The sequence below is a fragment of the Arachis hypogaea genome, chromosome 19, assembly GCF_003086295.3.
Source record: "Arachis hypogaea cultivar Tifrunner chromosome 19, arahy.Tifrunner.gnm2.J5K5, whole genome shotgun sequence".
NCBI classification, from domain to species: Eukaryota; Viridiplantae; Streptophyta; class Magnoliopsida; order Fabales; family Fabaceae; genus Arachis; species Arachis hypogaea.
Genome location: NC_092054.1, coordinates 3753972 through 3779257, shown reverse-complemented (window position 1 = coordinate 3779257; position 25286 = coordinate 3753972). Strand labels below are relative to the sequence as shown.

General features: G+C 28.2%; 1 protein-coding gene and 4 long non-coding RNA genes across 5 annotated transcripts; 2 read left to right on the top strand and 3 right to left on the bottom strand.

Annotated features, from left to right (window-relative positions):
* Positions 1 to 1854: 1854 nt before the first annotated feature.
* Positions 1855 to 6270, top strand: LOC112775691 (clathrin heavy chain 2). The gene is made up of 12 exons (XM_025819511.3): positions 1855 to 2028; positions 2152 to 2374; positions 3145 to 3228; positions 3643 to 3759; positions 3914 to 4111; positions 4283 to 4399; positions 4564 to 4623; positions 4797 to 4883; positions 5005 to 5088; positions 5186 to 5320; positions 5408 to 5468; positions 6206 to 6270. Exons 3-8 carry the CDS (start codon positions 3199 to 3201, stop codon positions 4881 to 4883), a joined length of 609 nt encoding a protein of 202 aa, XP_025675296.1. The 5' UTR covers positions 1855 to 2028; positions 2152 to 2374; positions 3145 to 3198; the 3' UTR covers positions 5005 to 5088; positions 5186 to 5320; positions 5408 to 5468; positions 6206 to 6270.
* A 6597-nt stretch (positions 6271 to 12867) lies between these two features.
* On the bottom strand, positions 12868 to 13819 carry LOC112777534 (uncharacterized). The gene is made up of 2 exons (XR_003190452.2): positions 13679 to 13819; positions 12868 to 13173 (listed from the first exon to the last, which is right to left on the bottom strand). It is a non-coding gene; the product is annotated as an uncharacterized lncRNA (long non-coding RNA).
* Positions 13820 to 15071: 1252 nt separating this feature from the next.
* On the bottom strand, positions 15072 to 16280 carry LOC140181977 (uncharacterized). The gene is made up of 2 exons (XR_011877703.1): positions 16174 to 16280; positions 15072 to 15491 (listed from the first exon to the last, which is right to left on the bottom strand). It is a non-coding gene; the product is annotated as an uncharacterized lncRNA (long non-coding RNA).
* Positions 16281 to 17213: 933 nt separating this feature from the next.
* Positions 17214 to 23878, bottom strand: LOC112777591 (uncharacterized). The gene is made up of 2 exons (XR_003190490.2): positions 22685 to 23878; positions 17214 to 19161 (listed from the first exon to the last, which is right to left on the bottom strand). It is a non-coding gene; the product is annotated as an uncharacterized lncRNA (long non-coding RNA).
* Positions 20885 to 22495, top strand: LOC140181774 (uncharacterized). Its single transcript, XR_011877036.1, has 2 exons — positions 20885 to 21252; positions 22033 to 22495. It is a non-coding gene; the product is annotated as an uncharacterized lncRNA (long non-coding RNA).
* Positions 23879 to 25286: the final 1408 nt, after the last annotated feature.

Genomic DNA, 25286 nt, shown 5'->3' with positions numbered 1-25286 from the left:
CAGAATATATTTGTAATGAAAATATCTCTATCTATAAATAAATATTGGAACGAATTATTATCGTAATAAATTGAGTTAGTTCAATATTATATATATATATATATATATATATATATATAGGTGAATGCTACCCAACCCCCTCTAAAATAACATGTAAGTTACCTTTCATTATGTGCCACATTGTAATTGGTCCTTATCTTAACCATAGTTGGAGCGCTAACGTCATCGCCATCTACTGTCCTCCCACACAACCTCTCTTCCTAGTATAGCCAGCGCCTCTTTTTGCCATGGATTACTTCTTACCCACATAATTAATGGTTAATTTGGTTATTAAATTTTTTATTAAAAAAATATATCTTTATTTAATTACGTGATGGAATATATATTTATATGTAAAATATAATTAAATAATAAAGTACGAATAAATTAAAAATTAAAAGAATAAAAATACTATAAAAAATACTTGTAAGAAAGTTAGATTTTATCATTTTAAACTTATGTTATTAATTTTAACAATTTATTTTTTTTAAAAATAATTTATGTACGATAAAAAATATGTTTTTTCTGATTTTAATTATATTTTTAAGTACTCTAAATAGAGTTATTATATTAAATAAAGATATATTTTTTTAATAAAAAAATTTAATAACCAAATTAACCATTAATTATGTGGGTAAGAAATGATCCATGACAAAAAGAAGCGCTGGCTATACTAGGAAGAGAGGTTGTGTGGGAGGGCAGTAGATGGCGATGACGTTAGCGCCCAACTATGGTTAAGATAAGAACCAATTACAATATGACACATAATAAAGGGTAACTTACATGTTATTTTAGAGGGAGTTGGGTAGCATTCACCATATATATATATATATATATATATATATAATATCAATTTATACATATTAAAATATAAGATACACATTAAAAATGAATAAATTATACATATATTTGTAGTATTATAGTTTTATGATTCTTGCGTGATATCTAAACAAATATTATATATTAATCATAAATACTAAATTTAATTTGACATAATAAAAATTTCATTAGAAAAAAGATGAATAATTAACAAAATATTCTGCCATATATTAACTATTGAGTGTTAACTAGCTCAACTAGCTCTGTATCTTCTCATAACTTCTATCATGATCCTTACTTTCTGACCTTCTTTCTTTAATTTCTTTGTTTGCTGGCTCTTTAGACACATTTTGTTATGCTCTCTACCCTCCGGTTCTTCTAACTTCTTCTCAATTCCTTTTCTGATGAGTCTGTCATCATCTTTGTTGAGAAGTATCTTTACATTAACTATATTCAATTTGCTTCGAAACTCCAAAAAACTCTTATTAGATAAAGCTTTAGTTAAAACATCGCTCCCAACAATTTTGATAAAATTAAAGAAATCTAAATGTATATAGTTTTTTTTTTTTACCGTATCTTCCAATCCAACAAACCGACGCGAATTTGAATTTTATTTTAAGGATCTATCATTAGCTAATAAGAAAGTAAAATTTAAACTTTTAACATTTATTTAAACGAACAAGTGAATTGACTATTCGACCAATTCAAATTGGTTAAATTATATTCACATAAAATCTCACAAAACAAGTATATACATACATGATATGTTTACACGTATGTGTGTATATAATATCACTACAAAAAAAAGAGTTTAAAACGACATTTATATTACGACGATTTTAAATAACCGCCATAATATTCAGGTATTATGGCATTTTATATTGTTGCCATAATTAAGTTTTTTAAAATTATATTTTTTGGTAATTTCGGCGGCTTTCAACCGCCATTATGAAAGCCATTATTTAAAAAAAAAGGCCCAAACCCAAGAAATTAAAAATCCTAAAACTGATCTGGTGAAAGTGAAACCCTACAAATTACAAAAGTGAAGCTGCTCTAGTGATCTTCTTAGCAGCGCTCTCCAGCTGTGTGACGATCTGTGGGACGATCTTCTCCAGCGCTGCTCCGGTGACGATCATCTCAGCGGCATTCTCAGACGAATCGATGCTTTCAGTTTTCACTCTCTTCTAGCTGTTCCTTGAGCTGTCTTTTTAGTTCATTTTTTCTGTTTTTTACTTTTCTTTTTCTTCACTCTTGGTGAAATTGAAGTTTTGGTTGTTGATCTGTGATGAACAGAAACGGTGATTCTGGATCGAGGAGTTAGGGTTTTGATTGAGAGCGATGGGGACAGGGAAGATCGCGATAAGGAGGATCGACAATTCCACGAGTAGGCAAGTGACGTTCTCGAAGCGAAGGAACGGTTTGTTGAAGAAGGCGAAGGAGCTTGCGATTTTGTGCGATGTTGAGGTTGGAGTTATGATCTTTTCCAGCACTAACTCTATGATTTCTCCAGTACCAGGTACTCGCGATCCTCGCTCTAATAAGCTCTTATATTAGATAGATCTTTTCTTTTTTGTGACTTCTCCGTCGATCTTTTCATTTTTTGATCGCTTTCTTTTTTTCCCCTTTCTTGGCTTTTTGTGAACGGGTTTGAATATGAAGATTGACATATATAATGCTAAGTCAACTAACTATCTAACTGTGTGAATGAATACTTATGTTGTGTTTGATAAAATGACAAGGTTCAATTATAGCTATTACTATGATTGTTATTATACTGAGCCAGGACCTAGATTTTACTCGTAAAAACGCACTTGTTTGCAATACAAGCTCATGTAAACTCTGCTCTCAGACTCGTAAATGCATTGAACTTGTTATGTTAACAATTTCATCACAAATATAGTTGTTACTATGCTCAACCTGTTTCCTAATATTTATAATGATGATGCTCTTGATCTTTCTGCATTTTTTAATTCACGTTTATATTGTTTTGATAAGTTTCTTCTTTATAGGCATGAGTCTTCAGATTTAATTATAAGTTCTTTTTTAATTTTATGGCAAGTTCTACTACTAGTAATGTCTTTCCTCCCTGCTACTTCCATTTTGTAATTACTTTAAAGATGTCTTGTGATTGAAATTGAAGGAATGTGAAAAGGCAGTTATGAAACTTAAATTTGAAGAAGCCATTACTGCACCAGAGAATACAGTAATAGTTACTTATTATTGAGCAAGTGTGCTGGTTTATACATGTTGTACTAACTTGATTTCGTGGGATATTTTTTAATGCAGCTGCTCAAGACTCAGAAAAAGGCAAGGGCTGGAAGCGATTTGAGTTTGACAAGGATGCGCCTCTTGAAGATGAGGAAATTGAAGGTTGGACTTGTTTGCCAATTTCATTATTCTAAATAAATTGAAGGTCATTTAACTCCATGACTCTCTCTCGAGTCTTGACAGACATTTCCTTACCTTCCTTATATTTGTCTCGTACTTGTTTTGCATTGTCATCCTTTCTGTTTGACATTCTGTTTAGGAATTTATACTTCTATATGATTATATAAATGACCATGATGCTGAATGCTGGAGATTTTTTCCTTTTTAAGTCACTTCCTATTTACATTCTACACTCTTCATTGTGTTTTTTGCTTCAATTTGTTCTTTTGCATTTTGGAAAATACTTGGCATTAGTCATTTGGTTGTATTATGTATTTGCTTTTTTAAAATGATTTTGTGTTGTCTCATTTTTTTCTTCATTCATGGGCGTATTAACGTTCTCTGTTGAAACTATAGGTAGCGGAACGATTTCATGAACTCTTTGCCCAAACAAAGTATAAAGAAGCAGCTGAGCTTGCTGCTGAATCTCTGCAAGGAATCCTCCGTACACCAGATACAGTTGCCAAATTTCAGGTTTGTTGTTAAGTTGTGTCTATAGTTTTTCTGCTGCTTCATTTGCAGTGAGTATAATCTTTCATTGTTTTCCAGGAACTGTTATTTTTGCAACTGTCCTTTTGGTTAGTCTATTAGATTGTGATTTTTAAGAAGTATTCACTATATGTTTCAGAGTGTTCCTGTGCAAGCTGGGCAAACTCCTCCACTGTTGCAGTATTTTGGAACACTTCTAACGAGGGGGAAGTTGAATGCCTTTGAGTCATTAGAATTGTCTCGGCTGGTTGTGAACCAGAACAAGAAAAATCTTTTGGAGAATTGGTTGGCAGAGGACAAGCTTGAGTGCAGTGAGGAGCTAGGAGATCTTGTTAAGGTTGGGTTGCTTTAGAAAATTTGAAGAAATTAAAAATATTGTTATATAAATTTTATGCTTTTGCACCCCCCCTTCTTCTTTCTCATTGTCTGCCTGATGCAGTAGTCCTTCTCTTTTGATTGCGTCAAATGGTGTACTTATAATGATATTCACAAGTCTTTTTCCTTCTAGACTGTGGATAACGATCTTGCTTTAAAAATATATATCAAAGCCAGAGCAACTCCAAAAGTTGTTGCCGCATTTGCTGAGAGGAGGGAGTTCGATAAAATTCTGATTTACTCCAAGCAGGTGCCTGTTCACTTATCAAAGAATATTTGATTCCCAATAATTTAATTTTATTATTTCATGTGGATGTTTTACTTACCTATATAGCTAGTATAACGTCCATGCCTTTTCATTTTACTTTAAGAATTTGAGCTTAAAAAGTTTGCACTGCCTTTTTGTTGTGATAGGTTGGGTACACTCCTGACTACCTCTTCCTTCTTCAAACAATCCTCCGGACAGATCCTCAGGTATGAAGAACCTCTGCAGTTGTTTATATTGTAGTTTATTAATTTAGAGTTTAAACTAACTATTGGGTATGTAGTTGTAGTTCACTTAATAAACATGTTCTCTGCATTAGTTGACAGTGTCTGCTTAAATTTTTCTGTTAATAGAAATTCAATAAGTTTATTTTGTTTTGCAGGGTGCTGTTAATTTTGCATTAATGATGTCTCAAATGGAAGGGGGTTCCCCACTTGATTACAACACTATAACTGATCTGTTTCTTTAGGTTTGGTTCCGCCATGATCAAGCAATTTTGATGAATAGTTATTTGATATCCTAGCTTTTACTACTGAGTTTTTGTTAAAATTATTGTCATTTTCATTTTGGTGGTTCCTTGATCTTTTCAGAGAAACCTGATCCGTGAGGCAACTGCTTTTCTCCTAGACGTTTTAAAGCCCAATCTACCGAAGCATGCATTCCTTCAGACAAAGGTATTGCCTTTAGTTTCACATTCGTTAATTTGAATTTGGCGAGTGTTTTTTCCCCCTCCCTGCAGTGAAACAAACTCTTTTCTGAATTGTTTTTTAGGTGTTAGAGATAAATCTGGTGACTTTCCCCAATGTTGCTGATGCAATTTTGGCTAATGGCATGTTCAGCCATTATGACCGTCCTCGTATTGCCCAACTATGTGAAAAAGCTTGTCTTTATGTGCGAGCTTTACAAGTAATGAATTTCCATGTGCTTTTTTCTAAATTGAAACTTAAAAGTCATACCTATGATTCATGATTCATTACATTATTTTTGGTGCAGCATTACAGAGTTGCCTGATATAAAGCGTGTGATTGTGAATACAAATGCAATTGAACCTCAGGTTTGTAGTCATTTTGCATGAGTTCTCTCATCTCTGTTTGTGTGTTATTTTCAGCACCATAAGCTTTTTGACATATTTATTGCACAAATCTAAATAATCTTCTTTATATATCAAGGGACATATTATATTTAATATATTGTCTCCATTTACCCTTTGTTCAAAACTTGAGTAGTTGGAGGGGTTACATTTATATATATATATATATATATATATATATATATATATATATATTTGAATAGTTGTGATTGAGTTAGTTGACTGCAACATTTGGTGAGGAGTGTCATAATTGGTGATTCATGATTTTTGTGTAAACTTCCTTCACATGCTACTTTAAAATCTGTAAAAAAGCTTTCTAACAAGACTAACATGGAAGGTGGTTTGTTTTCACATTGAAAAGATGGACCATGGCACGAGCTAGATTTAGAGGAGAATAAAGAAATGTTATTATTATTCATTGCCGGATGAAATTCAAATAAGATCTATATTTATATAAAGTTAATGTGTTATTATAACAATATAAAGAAATCTACTATAAACTTCACCAGAGATATAACTTGAATTATGGATGATATTATCATATTTTATATATATATATATATATATATATATATATAAAGAGATGAGATAAATGTAATTATAGCCAAAAGACTTATATTATTATGTAATATTTGGATAATTTTTTTATTAAATCTATCCCACTTTTCTTTATGATAACTGTGTGGTTTTGGACTTACTAGGCACATATGGCACTCCATGACATAGATGCTGCAATTGAAAGCTTTAAAAATGTACTGGTCTTAAAGCCAAATGATGGTAAGTTGTGATTTTGTATAAGGCATTAGTTAGACAAGAAGTACTAGTGTACTTATATAGGTGGACATTTAATTTTTTCATCTATGTGGTAGGTTCATGATTTATCAGAAGTATTCAATTATTATTTTCTTTATATGAAACACCTTTTCAATACAATCTAAACATGAATGAAATTAACTGTCATTTTTTTATTAAGATTTGAATTTGTTAAGAAATCCAAATGAAGAGGGGGGATATATACTTAAAAGATGAAAAGACTTAAATGGTTATGTTTGGAACAATAAGTAATAAATATCTCTTTAATAATCATGAATGAAATTTTCTACTGAACTCAAGATAAAATGTCTTCCAAATTTGATTGCTTACTTGATACCTTGTTACTTACAGCTGGGATTAAGAAGGACCTTGTAGCTGCTAGGAAGAAGGTGAGTGTATATCTAAGTTGAGCAAGCATGAAGAAGCAAGATATGTTTTTATTTTTTGTTCTTATTTCCTAATATTATTTAAATTTAAACCCTTTTTATTATTGTCAGGTTGTGTCTAATACACACAGTAGAAGTCAACTTTGAAGGCAATGTTTACTTTTTAATTCCTAGTTTAACATTGTTGAAGAGAAGGTGCAGAGAACTCGGCATCAATCACCGGCCTCATAGGAAAATCAAAAGCTTGCATTTACTCTTACAAAATCTTACATTATTATATATTAACATAGTTTAGGAACTGGATGGTAGATTTGACTAATAAGTGTTTATTGCAATGTTTGTATTTTGTTAAGTTTAGTAAGACAAGTTTTTGTATAGGAATTATTACTTTTGATTTTGAATAATAAAAAATTATATATTATATTAATATTTTGTTTATGAGTTATATTTCATTTATGGATTATGATTTTTTATTATTATGAAATTTTAATTACAAAATTATTTATTTAACGCGATAAAAACGATGGTAAAAACTGTTTTTCTAAACGATAAAAAATATCATATTTATTTGGTAAAAATGCCGTTTTAACCAATAAAAATGTCACTGTCAGGGTAAAATGGCGGTTCAAAATACCATTTTAATCAACTAAAATGTTACTGTCAAGACAAAAATGGCGGTTTAAAAATGCCATTTTAATCAACCAAAACGTCACTCTGTCAGGGTAATAATGGCGGTTCAAACCGCCGTTTTAACCTATTCAAAAACCGCCGTTTTAACCTATCTAAAAACCGCCATTTTAACTTTGGAAATAACGGCGGTTTGAACCGCCGTTTTAACCTATTCAAAAACTGCCGTTTTAACTCCAGGAAATTGTGGCGGTTTTTAAAAAACCGCCGTAATAACCGGAATGGCGCCCAGAATTACGTCGTTTTCTAAAACCGCCATTCTTGGTAATAATGGCAGTTCAAACCGCCGTAAATACCCAAAAAAACCGCCGTTTTAACCAGAATTTTTTGTAGTGTATATTTATATAGTAGTATATTATAATTGTTAGAATATATTAAGATTAATTATTCTAACAATAATTATAATTTATGAGAATAAATTCCGTTGCTATTTGTAATATTCAAAAGGTCCAATCTTTAAAAAATACTAATAAAATCTGAAATAATACTTATCTAGGTAAAAAAACAAAAAACATGTTATAACAATATGAAATTCATCATGAATAATTGAACATTGATCAACAAATTAAATTTAACACAATATGTCATAGATTACTACAAAAAAATCTGGTAAAAGAGTTTTTTTTTATATTTACGGTAGTTTAAACTGTCATTATTATTAGAAATGACAGTTTTAGAAAGTGACGTAATTCTGGGTGTCATTCTAGTTATTATAACGGCTTTTAGAAAATTGCCATAATTTTTTAAGTTAAAATGGCAATTTTTGAATAGACTAAAACGGTGGTTCAAATGGGCATTATTTTCAAATAATACGACATTTTTTTGTTGGTTAAAATGGCGGTTCAAATCGTCATTATTTCCAAAGTGAAAATGATGTTTTTGATTAGTTAAAAGTTAAAACGGTATTTATGAATTGTCATTTAATTTTTACTCTAACAAAGTGGCGTTTTGATTGGTTAAAATTGTCTTTTTTATCGGATTAAAATGACATTTTTTGTTATTTAAACTGACATTGTTGAATTGCCGTTTTTACCCTAACAGTAGTGTTTTTATTGGTTGAAATCACGTTTGAAAGTGCCGTTTTTATCGGATTAAAATGACATTTCATGTTGTTTAAAATGACAATTACAAACTGTCGTTTTTACCGGATAAAAATAACATTTTTTTATCATTTAAAAAGACAGTTTTACCATCATTTTTATCGCATTAAACAAATAATTTTTTATTAAAATTTTACAATAATAAAAAATCAATATCTATAAACAACGTATTAAACATAAATATAATTTTTTAGTATTGAATCAAAAGTCATAATCTTTATACAAATAAATTATCAAATATAACATAATTTTTTAAGAAAAATACTCGCACAATGACATCTTTATATGAAGATGACATTATGAATCTTTAAATGGTTAATCAAACATATTTAGTCAAACATATCAATTCATCTAATAGTCTATAATGCTATCTTCATATGAAGATATCATCATAAAAATATCTACCATTTTTTAATTATAGTCAGACTTTTGTCTTTCTTTTCGCATACATTTTCTTCTTTATTCTAATTTCAGCAAAACATTAAAGTACAATACAAAGAAAAAAAAAGAAAGAAAAACTATATATATCCCACCATAGCTGAACTTGATTTATAATTTTTTCTGCCACGGCAGGAAGTAATAGATATATAATTTGGTCTAAGTGAATTTACACCCTAGAAGATGCTTGCAGGGATTCTTTCTTCCACTTCACCAAACGTTGAAGAAAGTCCATAACCTGCATGAGAAATAGTAAACAAATAAATAATCAGATATTTATTAACTAGGCGTACACAGTACGATGGTGCAACAAAAGAGACAAAACAAAAAGGAGAAATTATATACTTGGCTCATTAGGTTCTTGTAAAGAGTATGAAACCCCGAGCTTCAATTCCTACACAGCAACAAGAATCAAATATAGTGCTTGCATTGTGTGCTATTCTACTTGCTAAACATGAAGGAAATCAGCAACTTGCTTTTCATTAATAACCACATAATTGACGATAATATATGTGAATTGTTTGAGTGATTTGTGGCTGGATTGCTATGTTGAGTAATGCAAAAATTGTTGATTTCAGATGAGTATGCTTAAATGTGAAAAGTGACAAAAAATGGTGACTTATTAATCCTGAGCACTTGGGACTGATTTATTCTTTCCAGCAAGTTACAATAGATAAAAGAAAGTTAGAATGCAAGGTTAGAGTAAGTGAAAAGCTAGGAATCAATTTTTGACCTCTCAAAACCCGAGATTACATGTTGCTGAATTATGAAGTTTCGGACAGCAATTTGTGAATAAAACTGGGAGTAATCTAGCGACTCAAAATGAGTGAAATTATTTTTCTATGAAACCTTAAGATGTCCATATTATTCCCCTAAAATTTTAGAATTTTTCGATGTGTGGTTTGGGAGATATGATTTTTAGAAAATGGTCATTTTCTGCAAAAACAACACTGTACGAATTCTGGAATAGCAACTTCAAAACCACATATCTCAATACTCTGAAACTCTTTGGAGGTGAAACCAAAAAGGAATGAAATATTAGGATGTCTAGTATTTTATGTCCAAATTTCAGGAAATTCAAATTTTATAGAGAAAGTTGTGTCTTCTGGAAGCAGGGCTGTTCACTGCTGCGACAGTACCCTTTTCTTAAAACAAAATCATATTTCGAGAGGCATAACTTTTTCTAGAGAAGTGAAAATGCTCTGGGACTTGAACTGAGTGAAAGACGGGTAAGTCTGGTTCAACCACACCAAACTTTAGGAGAATCCAACCAAAGATAAATTTTATATGATTTTTTTAAGTTGGTTACTGCTTGCTGTTTTTTTGAAGTGTACTAAATCAGTAGCCGATTTTTAAAAAATCATATAAAATTAAATTCTTAGAACGCAGTTGCAAAACCAAAACCAAAGTACACTTTAGGATTCCTATTTAAAATAAATAATAATATATTAGGATTTCTTTTGCCCCTTTTTTTATATGATAATATATTAGGTATATGTATAATATGTTATACCTCTTATATTTGCATATGGTTAAGTTAATTACTATGGCTGAAAATCATATGTTGTTGGCTTTATTGACACTTTAACACTTGAAGTTGTATTGTTATGGCTGAAAATTGTTTGTGCAATTCTGGTTGTTGTAATTCTAGTTTTGTGCTAACTAAGCAGTACCAAGAATTGTGCTAACTTTATTTTTTAAGTTGACATAGTTTTGATAATTTATACAACTATTTTCAGTTTGGTTTTTAATTATTTTCAGTTTGATTTTTTAATTTTTATAATTACGAATGTCATTATAAATATTTTTCTAATAACTTTTCTATATAATTATGCAGGATAATTATTGAGGATGATAATGAAGATTAAACTGTTTATCATTGTGGTTTATGGGTTAAGATGGAGTAATGTTAAGAATGGATACATGTATGATAGACTAATTACTTTTATTAGAAGATATTTATATAGAATATAATATTTTAGTTTTTCGTAGAATATTAGTAGTAAATTCTAAGTGGTCTCATGCCTATTTTGATATGGCTATGTTTAATTTAATGTGAGATGTATGAATATTAGTACTTTTGGATCATTATAAATATATTTTATTTACAAATAATTTTATTATTTAAAGAAATTATGTAGTATAATTATGTATTTATTTTTATTTTATAATATTTAACTCATTTAATTAAAAATACAGAATTATATATGTAATCATATTACTAAATATTATGTACAAAAAATTATTAGAATATATATATATATAGAAAATAAAAAAAAATAATGAGAAACCTAAGGCTACACTTATATAAAGTAGCTATGGTTATACAGAAAATTTAAAAAAAATGAGGAACCTAAGACTACACTTATATAGAGTAGCTATGGTATACAATGTGGTTACGCTTTATAGGTGATGCAGTAGCACTGAAAAGCGTAGCCTATTCTAGTAAAAATGGAAGCTGAAAAGCGTAGCCTTTGGTCCTGGACAGCATCATTTGAAAAGCGCACCCTATTCCCAAACGCCAAAAACATAGCCTTTGGTGCAGAAAAGTGTGGCCTTTAAGAATAGGCTACGGCCGAATAGGAATCATCCCAAAAAACATAGCCGTAGCCCAGAAAACGTAACCGTAACCTAAGACATCATTTTTTTTTTTTACTTTTGGCTACACTTTTCAAGTGTACTTGAATGGGTATTTTTCTTGTAGTGACACAACAAAAAGAATAAGCAAGAGAAAGCAGAATCACTGGTACAAACACACAAAACAACAACAAAATATTCTATAAACAAGGTTATCATATTAAAGAACCCTCGAAAAATGGGCTCATGAATGCATTTATAAGAATGGGATATGATGAGTAGAACACATATGACCACAACGTGATCAACTTGTAAATGGCTAGAGATCACCTCGATGGGAGTTTCTCTTTTCTCAGCAGCTGCAATCAAAGTTTCAATGTTCAAGGCTGATCCAAACCCTACATAATGGACAGTTCCAAAAAGCAAAGTGAATGTTCAGAAAATAAAAGAAGAACTATGCCCAACCAGAATCATTCACAAGGGAGTGAAAGGACAGAAATATATGGGTTGAAGTAGCTCCACGGCAAGGACGATAAGATAACATCCACGATGCGCTGCCACTGCTATGTAGCTGCAGTGAGATACAAAATAAATTAAAAGAAAATTAAAGATTAATTAAGGAAAGAAAACCCTAATTAAGTGCATGGTGAATGCCAGATTGTGGTACATGCATAGTTAAGAGTTTAAACTTCAGAGTGGCGGAGATGTCACTGGAGAGAAGACGCTGAGCTAGGAGGTACTGAGAATTTTGGCGGAAAAGACGCAAAGTTAGGATGAAAAGGAGAGCGAGGAAGCTAGAGGAGACGTCATCGGAGGAGATTACCATGGGAAAGGAGATGTCGTCGAAGGAGGTCGTTGTCAAAGGAGATGTCACCGAAAAAGATTGTCGTCGAAAAATGAAAGAGGATCCGAGATCGTCGCTCTGGCCAGGGATAGCGTCTATAGGGAAACAACTTTGACAATGGAGAAGCGACTATGGGAAAGAAAGTGCGTGTGTGGCTTGGAACTTTCAAATCCGTTATAGAGGCAACGACAATGGAGGGTGAAAGCGGTAGCGACGGATATAGGAGGACGACGAGGGAGAGATAGAAAAGATATCGATCGAGCGAGCAGTCGTATGTATATGCATAGTATTTCAATTAGGAATTGTAATATTTTTGATATATTAAACCCTAAATCCTAAACCCTAAACAGTTTAAAATTGTTATAATCATCAAAATTGCCACTAAATACAAAATTATTTACATACAGTAGTAACAAAAAATATCATAATATTTTTTAAAAGTATCATAATATAAATATCACTTTATTTTTTATTTTTTTTGTAGTGGCAGTAACGAGAGTATTAAGGAAAATGATGAGTTCTTAAAAGAGAGAAATTCCTTAATAATTTTACAATTTTAGTTTTTTTTTTTTTTGGGGTTAATTCTTCCTTTGGCTTCTGTAAATTATTTTTCGTTGGCCAATCTTATTGATTATTGTAAACTACATATCAGCATGCATAGATGCATAAACAGTGGGGATAGTCAACGCAATGTCCAACGGCATAAGGATCATGCTTGCGATTGCATTCCTTTTGACAACTTTTTTTGTTGCAATTAAAATAATCAGCCCACATTTCATTACACAACTTTACAGCTTCAGTCACATGACTTGTCATCAACACAACTGCAAAATATGTATATATTAACAAAAAGTTAAAATAAAGCATATTTTATTATCTATATTTCTATACAACATTAAGCTTTCAATAGATTTAAATGAGGACAAGATGCATGGGATATGAAAAATAACGAACTTGAAATCATAAATACACAAGTGCGAAAATGTTTAGTTATTTTAAACAATTAAATTGTGAATATATATATTAAATTCTAGCATGTTTATGGTAACTCAATAAGTATACAACCGTTGTTAAAATTAAAATAATATTTTTTTATATTTTGATAGTATTTTTTTTAGTAATATTTTTTAAAAAACAGTTAAATAATAAAAAAAACATTTTAATTTTAAAAATATTTTTTTAAATATTATAGCAACTATAACATAGACATAGTAAAATGACTATATATATATATATATATAAAAGAATTAAATTTGCAATGGGTCGGATGATAAAACATATATAGACATAAAAAATGGGCATTGAGATATGAAAAATAAAATGATTAACCTGAAACCAAAAGAACGGAGAAAATGTTTGCCACATTCAATTTCGTCATCTTTCTAACAAGTATGAATAATTCTCTCATGTTCAATATATGCCATTTGAGAAGATGAATGGTGATATATATAGCTAGACATAAAAGATTTTGGGAATTAATAAATTAATATATCATCTATTCTTCTATATATTTTTTATTGTGCCCAAACACACACTTATTCTATTATTTGAACAGTACAGTTTAGCTCCATAATCATCCTATTCATATATTTTATCATAAATGGTCAAGATTTAAAGGACATTTTTAAATAGTTACATATATACAAATATGAAAAGATTAACATCAATATATATAGTTATAACAATTTTTAGGATTTTGCAAAAAATGAATAAATAATCTTAGGACACTTGTTAAAAAAAATAAAAATATTTCGTAGAAAAATATATTATATATGTTTATTATTATTATTGAAAAAGGCCTTACTATTTTGTGTTCTAATAAAAATGCATTTTAAGAAGACTATAAAAGAGAATATTTTATTTATTAATTTTTTTATATTTTCAATGCATACAACACATTAAAAATTTAAAAAAATTTTATTATTATATTCTTAAAATATAAAATAGCTAAATCTGTTTTTAATTATGTATACTGATAATTATTTTAAAGATAATTCTTCATGAGTTAAAGGAGTAACAGGCTAATTTCAATGTCTACCGTTATTTAACTTTTTATAAATACCAAGCGGAGCAATTTCACCGCTATAACCTTTCATAAATTCTAAGACTCATTACCGGTGTAGTTGTTCAACATAACGATAAATAAAAATATTTGGTAACTAACAAAATTTAGTTAAAATTAGTCAGAATTTATTTTATTTAATTTTTAAGTTTTATTTTTTTTTTCTAATATTACCGAAAAATAAATATATTATATAGCTTCGATAATTAACCTTTCATAAATACTAAGTGATATATACATACTCTCATAGCCAGATAGCCTTTCATAAATGCCAAGTTTTATATAATTCGTTCGTTTCAAATAAATGTTTATTTGAATCAAATGAGATATATTAAAAAGGGAGTCACTTAAATAAAGACGTTTAAAACGTCTTTTTTTAAAGATGTTTTTTAATAGGAATATTTTAGTCATTTTTTATAATAAAGGTATTGTAATCATTTTCTATCAAAAATAATATTAATTTAGACCAGTTCAAGATTTGATTCACTATTTTTTCAGTTAAATTAATTTGTCTAACCTAATTTTGACAAAAATAACACGACTTAATCAATTATATGTGTTAAATTTTAATTAATAAAAAATATCTTTAAAAAAAGACGTTTTAGACGTCTTTATCTAAGTGGCTCCCTATTAAAAATTATTTTCACAGTGAGCTAGTAATTTTACGGTAAAGATAATATATGATAATATACATTTTTTATTAATATTAAATACATAAAAGAATGCCAACAAACTATATATAACTCGATTGGCATCTCTCCGTCTCACCTAAAAGTTTTAAATTTGAATCTCACTTCTAATTTAAAAAAAAAAATACATAAAATGATAGTTTTTAGCTTAGAAATTTCTATTTATATATTCTTAATAAATATTTTTAGGATTGACCCTATCAACATGCATAGGTACATAAACAATGGGGATACGCAATGCACTCTCCAATGGCGTGAGGATCATCATCATGCTTGTCACTGCATTCCTTTTGACAGCTTTTTTTGGTGCAATCAAAATAATCAAACCAAATTTCTTTACACATCGTTGTCTTCTCTTTATTAGTTTCTTCACTTGTTGTCATTAAGACAACTGCAAAATATTGAAACAAAAAGTTAAATAAGGATATTTTATGATATAGAACATTAAGGATTAAGCTTTCAATATGTAGATTTGAAACAAAGACATGAACATGCATGGGATATGAAAGAACAAAGGAACTTCAAATCACAAATAGCAAAGTGATTGATGGAGAAAATTTTGATTACTAAAATTAATTTATTTTAAACCATTAGTTTGAGAAATTCTGAATTCTCAATCTGATTTCGCTGGTGAAGTAGTTAGAATTAATTGATATTTTATTCTTCGATTCTTGTTAGTAGGTTCTTGAAGATATATAAAATTAATTTTGTTTATTTGTTGTTTGAGAAAGTATAGGGAATAATTTTTTTTTGTTTTTTTGTGAACCACGTAAATAATAAATTAAAAAAAGTTAATTTTAATTTTAAAAATTAAATTTTAAATTAATTAGATATAATTTTTGTTAGTGGGTCTGAAACGATAATATTAGAGAGAGAATAAAAAATTAGTTCAAATAATATAAATTTATTTTATTTAATATTTATTAATTTTAGCGTTAATTAATAAATATTAAATAAGACATATTTAAATTTAGAATAATTTTTATTGTCTCATAAATATTATTATATATGGATGATAAAACAAAGATAAAACATAGAGATAAAATGGTTGAGATAAGAAAATAATGATTAACCTGAAGTCATAAGAATAAGCAAGAAAATGTTTGCCAAAATTAACTTGGTCATCTTTCTAACAAGTTTGGATTATTCTCAATTAATTAAGCTCAATATCTTTTGTGAGTGCCATTTGAGAAGATGAAAGGTGGTATATATATAACTATAGATATTCATTTTAGCGTGTAATAGAATCTTAAAATGAATAAACTGATATTTTTATCTTTTTCTTCTACGTATATTTGAGTTGATGAGCAGTATAATTTAATTAGCTCCATAATGATCATAGATTATATTGTATTATAGGTCAAGATTTAAAGGCTATTTTTTAAGAGTTACATATAAAGATCAGATACGAAAAAGTCAAATAATTTTAATATTTTTGTCATCAAATATCCTAACGGTACTTAATAAAAATACACAAATGGAAAATGATTTCATGCGGTTAAAAATAAGGATTTAGCTAATGTGTGTCCATTTTAAGAATATATGATAAATTTATTATTAAGAAAAAATTTTAAATATTTTTATTTAATAAATATAAAATAAATATATTATCAAAATCTTAAAAAAATTTTATATTTTCAATTAAAATTTTTTTAATTTTATAAGTTTAACATATACTCTTAAAATACAAAATAGATAAATCCAAAAAATAATAATACTTGAGAAACAATAAAAAATTAAATAAAGTAGTTTAAATTTATTATTTTAGTTAGCATTTATTAATTGTCACTATAATTAATAAAATACTAAATAAAAAATTGAGTTATTTTTTGTCTCCTTACTTAAAAAAAACATACACATATATAGCAAGTACTCTTAAAAATTTTGTTAACAATATCCTTTTTTTTATATCAGTAATATATATATATATATATATATATATATATATATATATAAATTTAACTTATTTAATATTTATTTATTGTAAAATATATTAAATAAAATAAAAAATAATAAATTTTAACTGTTTTTTACTAATTATTTTTTAACCAAATATTTTTTTATATTATCCATACTAATAGATATTTTTTAGAATACAATAATTCTTCATGAATTAAAACAGTAACAACAATGTCTACCGTTATTAGCCTTTTGTAAATACCAAGCAACGTAGCGTGTACATAATGCAGACCGGCTCAAAGATCCGGTTCGAGTTTAAAGCAATTTGGGTCATGTTGGCTCGGGACTGACCCAGAAAAAAGAAATAAAACCTGACAAAGAAATTAAACTCGAATCGGGCCATAATTTGAGTCATTCAAATCTGGCCTGGTAATTCATATTACTAGAGGCTAAACACTTTACGGCACATGCTTAGTTTGCACTTCGCAGTGCACAAGGAGCACACAACCCTCTTCTCTCAGCACCATAAGACACAGCCACACACCTTCAGTTCCCCTACGAAAACGGCGCCGCCATCCTTCCTATCTTAACTCTCTCTTTACCTCTCGCCAGCCGTCATCACCCTTTCCTTCTCAGTCTTCTCTCTATCTCTCACCAATCATTGTCACGGTGCCCGTCATCACTCACCAGCTTCAGAGTCACAACGGTGTTGCATTGTCGATGACGAACGCGAAGTGCGATAGCGCTTCTCTAACCCTCAACGACGACGACTGTTTTTTCTCTCTCAGTCAGACGGTCACAATGGAATTGCCCCTGGTCGTCCTCTTCTTCTCTACTACTGGTCTTCTTCTTCTCTTCTCTGACCTCTGCTCAAGTTCAGATAAATAGTTATTATTCTGATTAGGAATTATAATATTGGAACTTATGAATATTAAATAATGTAAGTTCGAATGATGGGGCTATTACTTACCTTTAAAGGAAATTAGTGCCAGAAGTAGGTTGGTGTGTGAAAAAAAGTATATGCATGTGAGATATTGTGTTCATGTTCTTAATTTGATGATGAATGAAGAAATTAAAGAACAACAAACTTCAATTGATGAAAGCATTACAAATGTTGTCAGGTATGTTTGGTCCTCTCCTCAAAGAATTAAAAAAATTTAAAGACTACATTAAGACTGAGTTGATTATTGAATCTAAAAGTCTTGTGTGTTTGGATGTTCTAACTAGATGGAATTCTACCTATCTAATATTAAATTTGAAAAAATTTTTGATAGACTTTATGATAAAAAATCTAATTTTTTTAGATGGTTTGGAGAGGATAGTGAGAAAAAAAAAAAAGTTGGTCCACCTATACTGCTTTATTGATAACATGCTAGATTATTCATTGAATTTTTGAGAATCTTCTACAAAATAATTTTGAGTTTCTCATCTTCCTTACATATTACATCAAACAAATGTTTTCATGAAATTGCATTTGTCACTTCTCAATTAACGTCTTGGAGTCAAAATCATTCTAAATTATTAGAAACTATGACATGTTCTATGAAAGATAAATATGATAAATATTGAAAACTAGTTGGCAAATTTAATCCATTGTTACTTGTTGCTATAGTATTGGATCTTCAGTATAAATTAGATTATCTCTGTTGGTATTTGGAGGATGTTTATGACAAAGAAATGTCTATTAGCATGACTAATTTTGTTAAACTCACATTGGATATTTTGTATAAGTTTTATAAAAAAGAGGTTAGTTGTAGACAATAAAAGAAGGGAGGATGATGGAGATTCATTTAGAGATGTTTTAGATGACAATATTAAAGTCTCAGTTGGTGCCAATAAGGACGTTTCAGAAAATAGAGTGAATATGTGAAAAAAACAAAAGAGAGAGAAGACTAATGCAGATAGCAAGTGAGATGTGGAGAGATATCTAGCCGAGAATACTTTGGGAGATGAAAATTTTGATATATTGATCTGGTGAAAAGTGAATGCCCCAAAATACAGAATTCTTTCTCTCATAGTTCGTGATATTTGAGGCATTTCGGTTTCAACTGTTGCTTCTGAATCATTATTTAGCACTGGTGGACGTGTGTTTGATGTCTTTTGCAGCTCTTTGTCACCATTAATAGCTAAAACTTTGATATACACTCGAAGTTGGTTGTGCCCTTTTAAATAAGGAGTTAAAGATCAGGAGTTTGATCAATTTAATAGCAGTAAAAAAATTGTTGAAGATACATACATTTATGATATCTTTATTATATGTGACTTATTTATTCTAAGTAATAATTTTTTATATGAAAAATGAGTAATTTTATATGTTTTGTAGGTTTCACTAATGTATTCACATTATAAGGAACAAGATGACAATATTAATGGTAATTGATGGATGATGGCTATTTTTCTGTGGAATTTAAGTATTGTTAACATTAATATTTTGTATTATTAGTCATTATAAGATTATAAGTAAATGTTTTGTATTTAGAAAGTATAAGATTTTAGACTAATGCATAATATTTTGTGTTATTTGTATTAACTTAAATATTTGGTGTTATTAGACAATATTAGTATTAATTGTGGTTATGCTTTAATTTAGAAGAATGGTTGGTTCTTGTTATATTTTTTTAAGTGAATTTCACTATGTGAAATTATTGTTATCAGTCTAATTTTTATCCAGTATAATTGTGGCAGAAAAATGTGTAAATTTCATCGAATCTAAGATCGGATTAAAATTTAACAAATAAATTCAGTATATATTTTAAATCGAATCTAAATTAAATAAAATTCTATTAGCCTGACCCATCTACAATCTAACTTTATCATTATAACCTTTCATAAATACTAATAAAAATCATTATTATTAACAGCTAGCTTTGTCAATTAAAATTTAATAAATACTAAGTGACACATACTTTCGTAGCCTTTCATAAATATGAAGTTTTTACCTCTTTTGTTTCTTAAATATGTAACTGCTTATTTGAATAAACTGAGATATATTGAAAATGGGTTTTATACTTTTATAGCTAGTTGAAATTTTATATTAAAGATAATGTTATTATGATATTAAATACACACGAAAAAAACAGTCTTTCAATTAAAAGATTTTATTTTACATTTTTAATAAGTATTTTTAAAACACCCCTTAACAAATCCAATATGCAGAGACAAATCCACTACTTTAATTTATCCAAGTGAATAGCTCACTACGGAAAACCACGAATTATGATCAATTATTAACAGCGAAATATAAAGATATTATATTGTTAATGTTTGGTCTCAAATATATAATAAATGTTGTTTTAGAAAACTTAAAGAGTATTAATTAAAGGAGAGAGAGTGTCTGTAAGAGATAAAAGTGTAAAAGAATGATTTCATAAGGTAATGTCTTAAAATTAATTTAATTCTCACCCACATGTAACTAGTAAAAACAAAATGAACTGTTGGATAAAATTTTATATTAATCTCACACCATTAAAATCATTATTGATGACTACTTGATAGCTACAAATCACAAAAGTTATTGGCCCTAGCACTTCTCTAATTAAAATTTTTGAGACAAAATTAATGTACAATATAAATTTCAAAAATCACTTAAAAAATTTAGTTTATATAGCTGCGACAGGATAGGATAAGACACTGAGAATAAAACAAGACAAGACACTGATGGACAAAGACATAAAATTTTGTATTATTATATTTTATTTGGTGATAAACTAGAACAAATTATGAAAATCTAATTTATTCACACTTTTTTCATTCAAAAATTTGAGATGAAAAATATAATAATAAAAAATATAATTATAAAAATTAACAAAAATAATTAAAAAAAGAATGAAAAATAAGTTGTGTCCCTTATTAGTGTTTCTGTGTCTTTTCTATCAGGATGGACACAAAATACACTAATTTAGTGTCTCTGGATACACTATTTCTATCCATGTCTCCTTTGTTAAACATAATTTTATATTTCTGTATCTATGTCTCATTGTCCTGTCTATGTAAACAAGCGCCGATCTATGTGTGCACACATGTATGTATGGGCCCAAATTAAAATATAAAATAACATGCTTTCAAATTCTTTTAGTTTAGACTTGAAATGAATCTCCACTTATATATACCTCTCTCACTTCTATTGGATTTGCATTCACAAAAAACATAAATTAAAGAAGAATATATATAATATATTCCGCTAACTTGTTAAAAATCTAAGATGGCCAAGTTATCTTTGGGAAACATTCTCGTACTTGTACTTCTGGTTTCAGGTTCATTATTATTTTTTCATATCTCGTAATTTTCTCCTCTTTTGACTGTGTTTGAAATGCTTAAAATATTTTTTTTACAATTTTCAAATAAGAAAAAGCAATAAGTACAAGAAAGTTAAAAAGAAAAAAGATTTTACAAACAAGAGATAAAAAAAATGACACACACGGCAAGTGATGAAGATAGAGAGATCTCTGAATTTTACATGTTTAATTCCAATAAACATGCATGATATCTTTTTATGTATAATTCATCGGTTCATTTAATTTTAATTCAAATTAACTCAATTTCATATATAATTTTGGAGGTTTAAACACACCCAAATTAAAGAGTATATTTTCATTGTCATTTATGCTTCCTACTTATAAAATACATGTAACGTTTTATTATTAATCAGAATAGCACATATGTACAAAGGTGAATTCTATGGTGCCTATAAATTGGTGCCTAACTTTTGTCTAACTTACTTTTTATGACAACTTTTGAATATTTAATAATTATTTATTTTTATACTTTTAAAATTAAATATTAATTTTTAACCCTTTTTGATAAGTTAGACAAACACTTTTAGGCACCATGGTAATCACCATGTACTAAACACTCTTGATATAAGTATAAAAATATTATTATTAATTAATAATTACGTATTTAAATTATTTTTTAATTAATAAAAAAACTTATTGGTTATTTTTAAGAAAAAACGGATGAAAATAATTTTTATTATAAAAAATATACACATAGCGAAATTTACTTTAATTAGGTTTGTTTCCAATATTTTGTAGTTGTGTGGATGAAAAGTATAGTGGCCGATGATGATGAAGAAGAAGTATTGAGCCTCTGTGTAATAGATTGGGATGACGAAGATTGCAACAAAGGCATGTTTGAAAATTGTCTCAAAGAATGCGGAGAGAAATATGGTTCCATGGCCTATGATGCACATTGTGAAGAAGAACGATCCCGTTGTGCATGCATGTTTGAGTGTCCTGATATATAACCTATTAACCTTTAATTTGTTTATCAAAAATGAAAAAAAAAAATCCCTGGTGGTAATTAATAATATTGATGAGTAGAGAATTTTCCTAAGACCAGTTATTATGAAGTGTAGGAGTATGTGATTATTTCCCAAAATCCATGCATAGCCAAGTTTGGCATAATAATTTTCTTTTAAACCAAAAAAAAAAAAGGATGAATTTAATAAAAGTTCAGCCAAAAAAAAAAAATCTCGTCAGAGATTTATTATTTATATATGGTCTCGTCATAATAGAATTTTTTATTTAAATTAAATAAATAATGTATGTATATTTATGTGTAATTTGTATTATGTTTACCAAACGAATTAGGTTATATATCCAAATCTTTTTGACAACTAAATCTAATTAAATTAGTCTAAATTCAATAAAAATCAGTTTTATTAAGGAGATGATGAATACATACTCTAACTTTGTGAATGTTTCTGCATCCCTCTCTCTCTCCTCCTCCTTCTTCTTCTTCTCCTTCTTCGTGTTTCTCCTCTTTCTTCTTCTTCGCGTGTTTCTTTCTTATCGTCGTTCTTTTATTGTTGTTGTTGTTGCTGCATTTTTTTCTTCCTCCTTTTCTTAGTGATTTTGCAATATTATGCATTTCTTCTTCTTTGTTTAATTTTTTTGTTTTTATTCTTGTTAAGAGAGTAAAATTAGAAGAATAATGAGAAGATAAAATATAAAAAAAAAAGATGAACAAAAAAAAGAAGAAGATGATGATGGTAATGATGAAGAAGAAGAAAGAAGAGGAGGAAGAGTTTTGAGTTCAGTGCATTCTAGTTTAAACTTATTTTAAACTGAGTTTGTTTATGTATCGTCATCATTAAGAAATTTCGGTACATTCTGGATTTGAATTGTTATACATATAAAAAAGAAGACAACGATGATGATAATAATGATGATATAGGAAGAGGAGAAAAAAAAAAGAAAGAGGAGATCGAAGAAATTCAAATGAGAAAAAAAGGAGGGGGAGATATAGGTGGTGGTGACGATGACAATAACGAAGGAGAAAGATGAGAAAAAAAAAGAGGAGGAGGAGGAGGAGAAGAAGAAGATGATGATGATAATGTAGAAGAAGGAGGATGAGGAGGAGTTTTGAGTTATCTTTAAATAATTTTGGTATGTTCTGGATTTAATTTCGGTATATTATGGTCTTAATTTATTTTGAATTGAGTTTATTTGTGTGTCATCATCATTATGAAATTTTGGTGCATTCTGAATTTGAACTGTTATACATTTAAAAAGAAGACAACGATAATGATAATAACGATAATAATGATGATGATAATAATGATGATGGAGGAGGAAGAAGAAAAGGAAAGAGGAGATAGAAGAAATTCAAATGAAAAAATGTAGTAGTGACAACGACGATAATGAAAGAGAAAAATGAAGAAAAAAGAGGAGGAAGAAGAGGAGAAGAAGAAGAAGCAGCAGCATTAGAGGTGGGAAGAAGACAGAAGAATCTAAAAAAAAAAAGAATTCTACAAAAAAAGAAGCCGCCAAAAGATAATTAGAGATAATGGTGTGTAGATGTCAATTAGGATATATGAACTTTGTTGGATTTGGTTGGATAATTAATTTGGTTGTAAAGCATTATTCTTACTGATATAAAATTACTCATCCAAAAAACTTAAATTGATAGAAAAAAACAGCATAAATGGTTATATCTCTAACACTCTCCCTCAAGTAAGAGTTTTTCTTTTCTTAGGTTTGCTTGATGTTTTATATAGACATTATTTTTCTCTTTTATTTGTCTTATGTTATTTTTTTATTTTTGGGATTCACCAAGAATCGAACTCTTAACTATTCGGATATAGAGCTCTGATATCATGTTATGAAACCACTCATCTCAAAAGTTTAAGCTGATAGAAGAAGGCAACATTATTAATGATTATATTTCTAACACTTATTAAATTGTGTATTGCGTCACATTGTAACAATTTTAAAATGTTAGAAACTTAAATAATATATTTAAAATATTAAAAATAACTTTAAAATTTGACCTAAATATTAAAATAAAAACGATATTTTACTCTTTTATTTATATTATATTATTGTTTAAAGCTAAATATATAAGAAATCTCTCTTAAGAAAAGATGAATAATAAATAAGTTTAATCTAGCATAGCTCTAAATAGTGATACTAATAACAATGTAGAGAATTGTATTATAGCATACTAATAACATACTCATGAAATTATAAAGGTTGGCAATTCCATATGTGAAATGATACCTCATCGATAACATAACTGTCTTTTGATATTATAATGCTAATTATTAAGCAATTAGCTGTTTTTTTTTTTCAATTTTATCTTTACTTTAATGATTTCTCTCTACTTACACCTAGTTGTTTTACATTTTACAAAATTAATTTTTTTATCAAAATAATATATTTTCTTTAATTATGTATGTAATTTTAATATCTTTTAGTATGTTGTTGCAATTCAATATTGATTTTAGTTATTCTCCCACAACCTTGCATTCTAAAAACCTTTAAAATTTTATAGCCTTTCATAAATACTAGAATTCATTGTTAGTTGAGTATTTAACTTAACGTTAACTTGTGTGTTTTGGTAAGTTGTAAAATAAGCATATATAGCTTCGTAAAAATTAACCTTTCATAAATACTAAGTGGTATATACCTTTTCGTAACAGTTCATAAATAAAAACATTTTACCATTTTTTGGTATTTAAATAACGTTTTATCCGAATAAATAATATATTAATTAAAAAACTTCAATTTTCATATTTTTATAATCAGATATTCAATTTTGTACTCATATTGTGTGAATTTATTTTTAAAAAATATTTATTTTAAAATATTTGTTATTAAAAATAATTTGGTATATATACCGAATTATTAAAAACAACTATATATACCGAAACAAATCCACTTTTTTCAAGTAGATGGTTATTTTAATAGGAAGATGCTATATTGTTATTATTGTTACTTTCGGTCTCAAATAAGGGTTGTTTTAGAAATTTAAATAATATTAATTATTTCCATCAGCAATATTC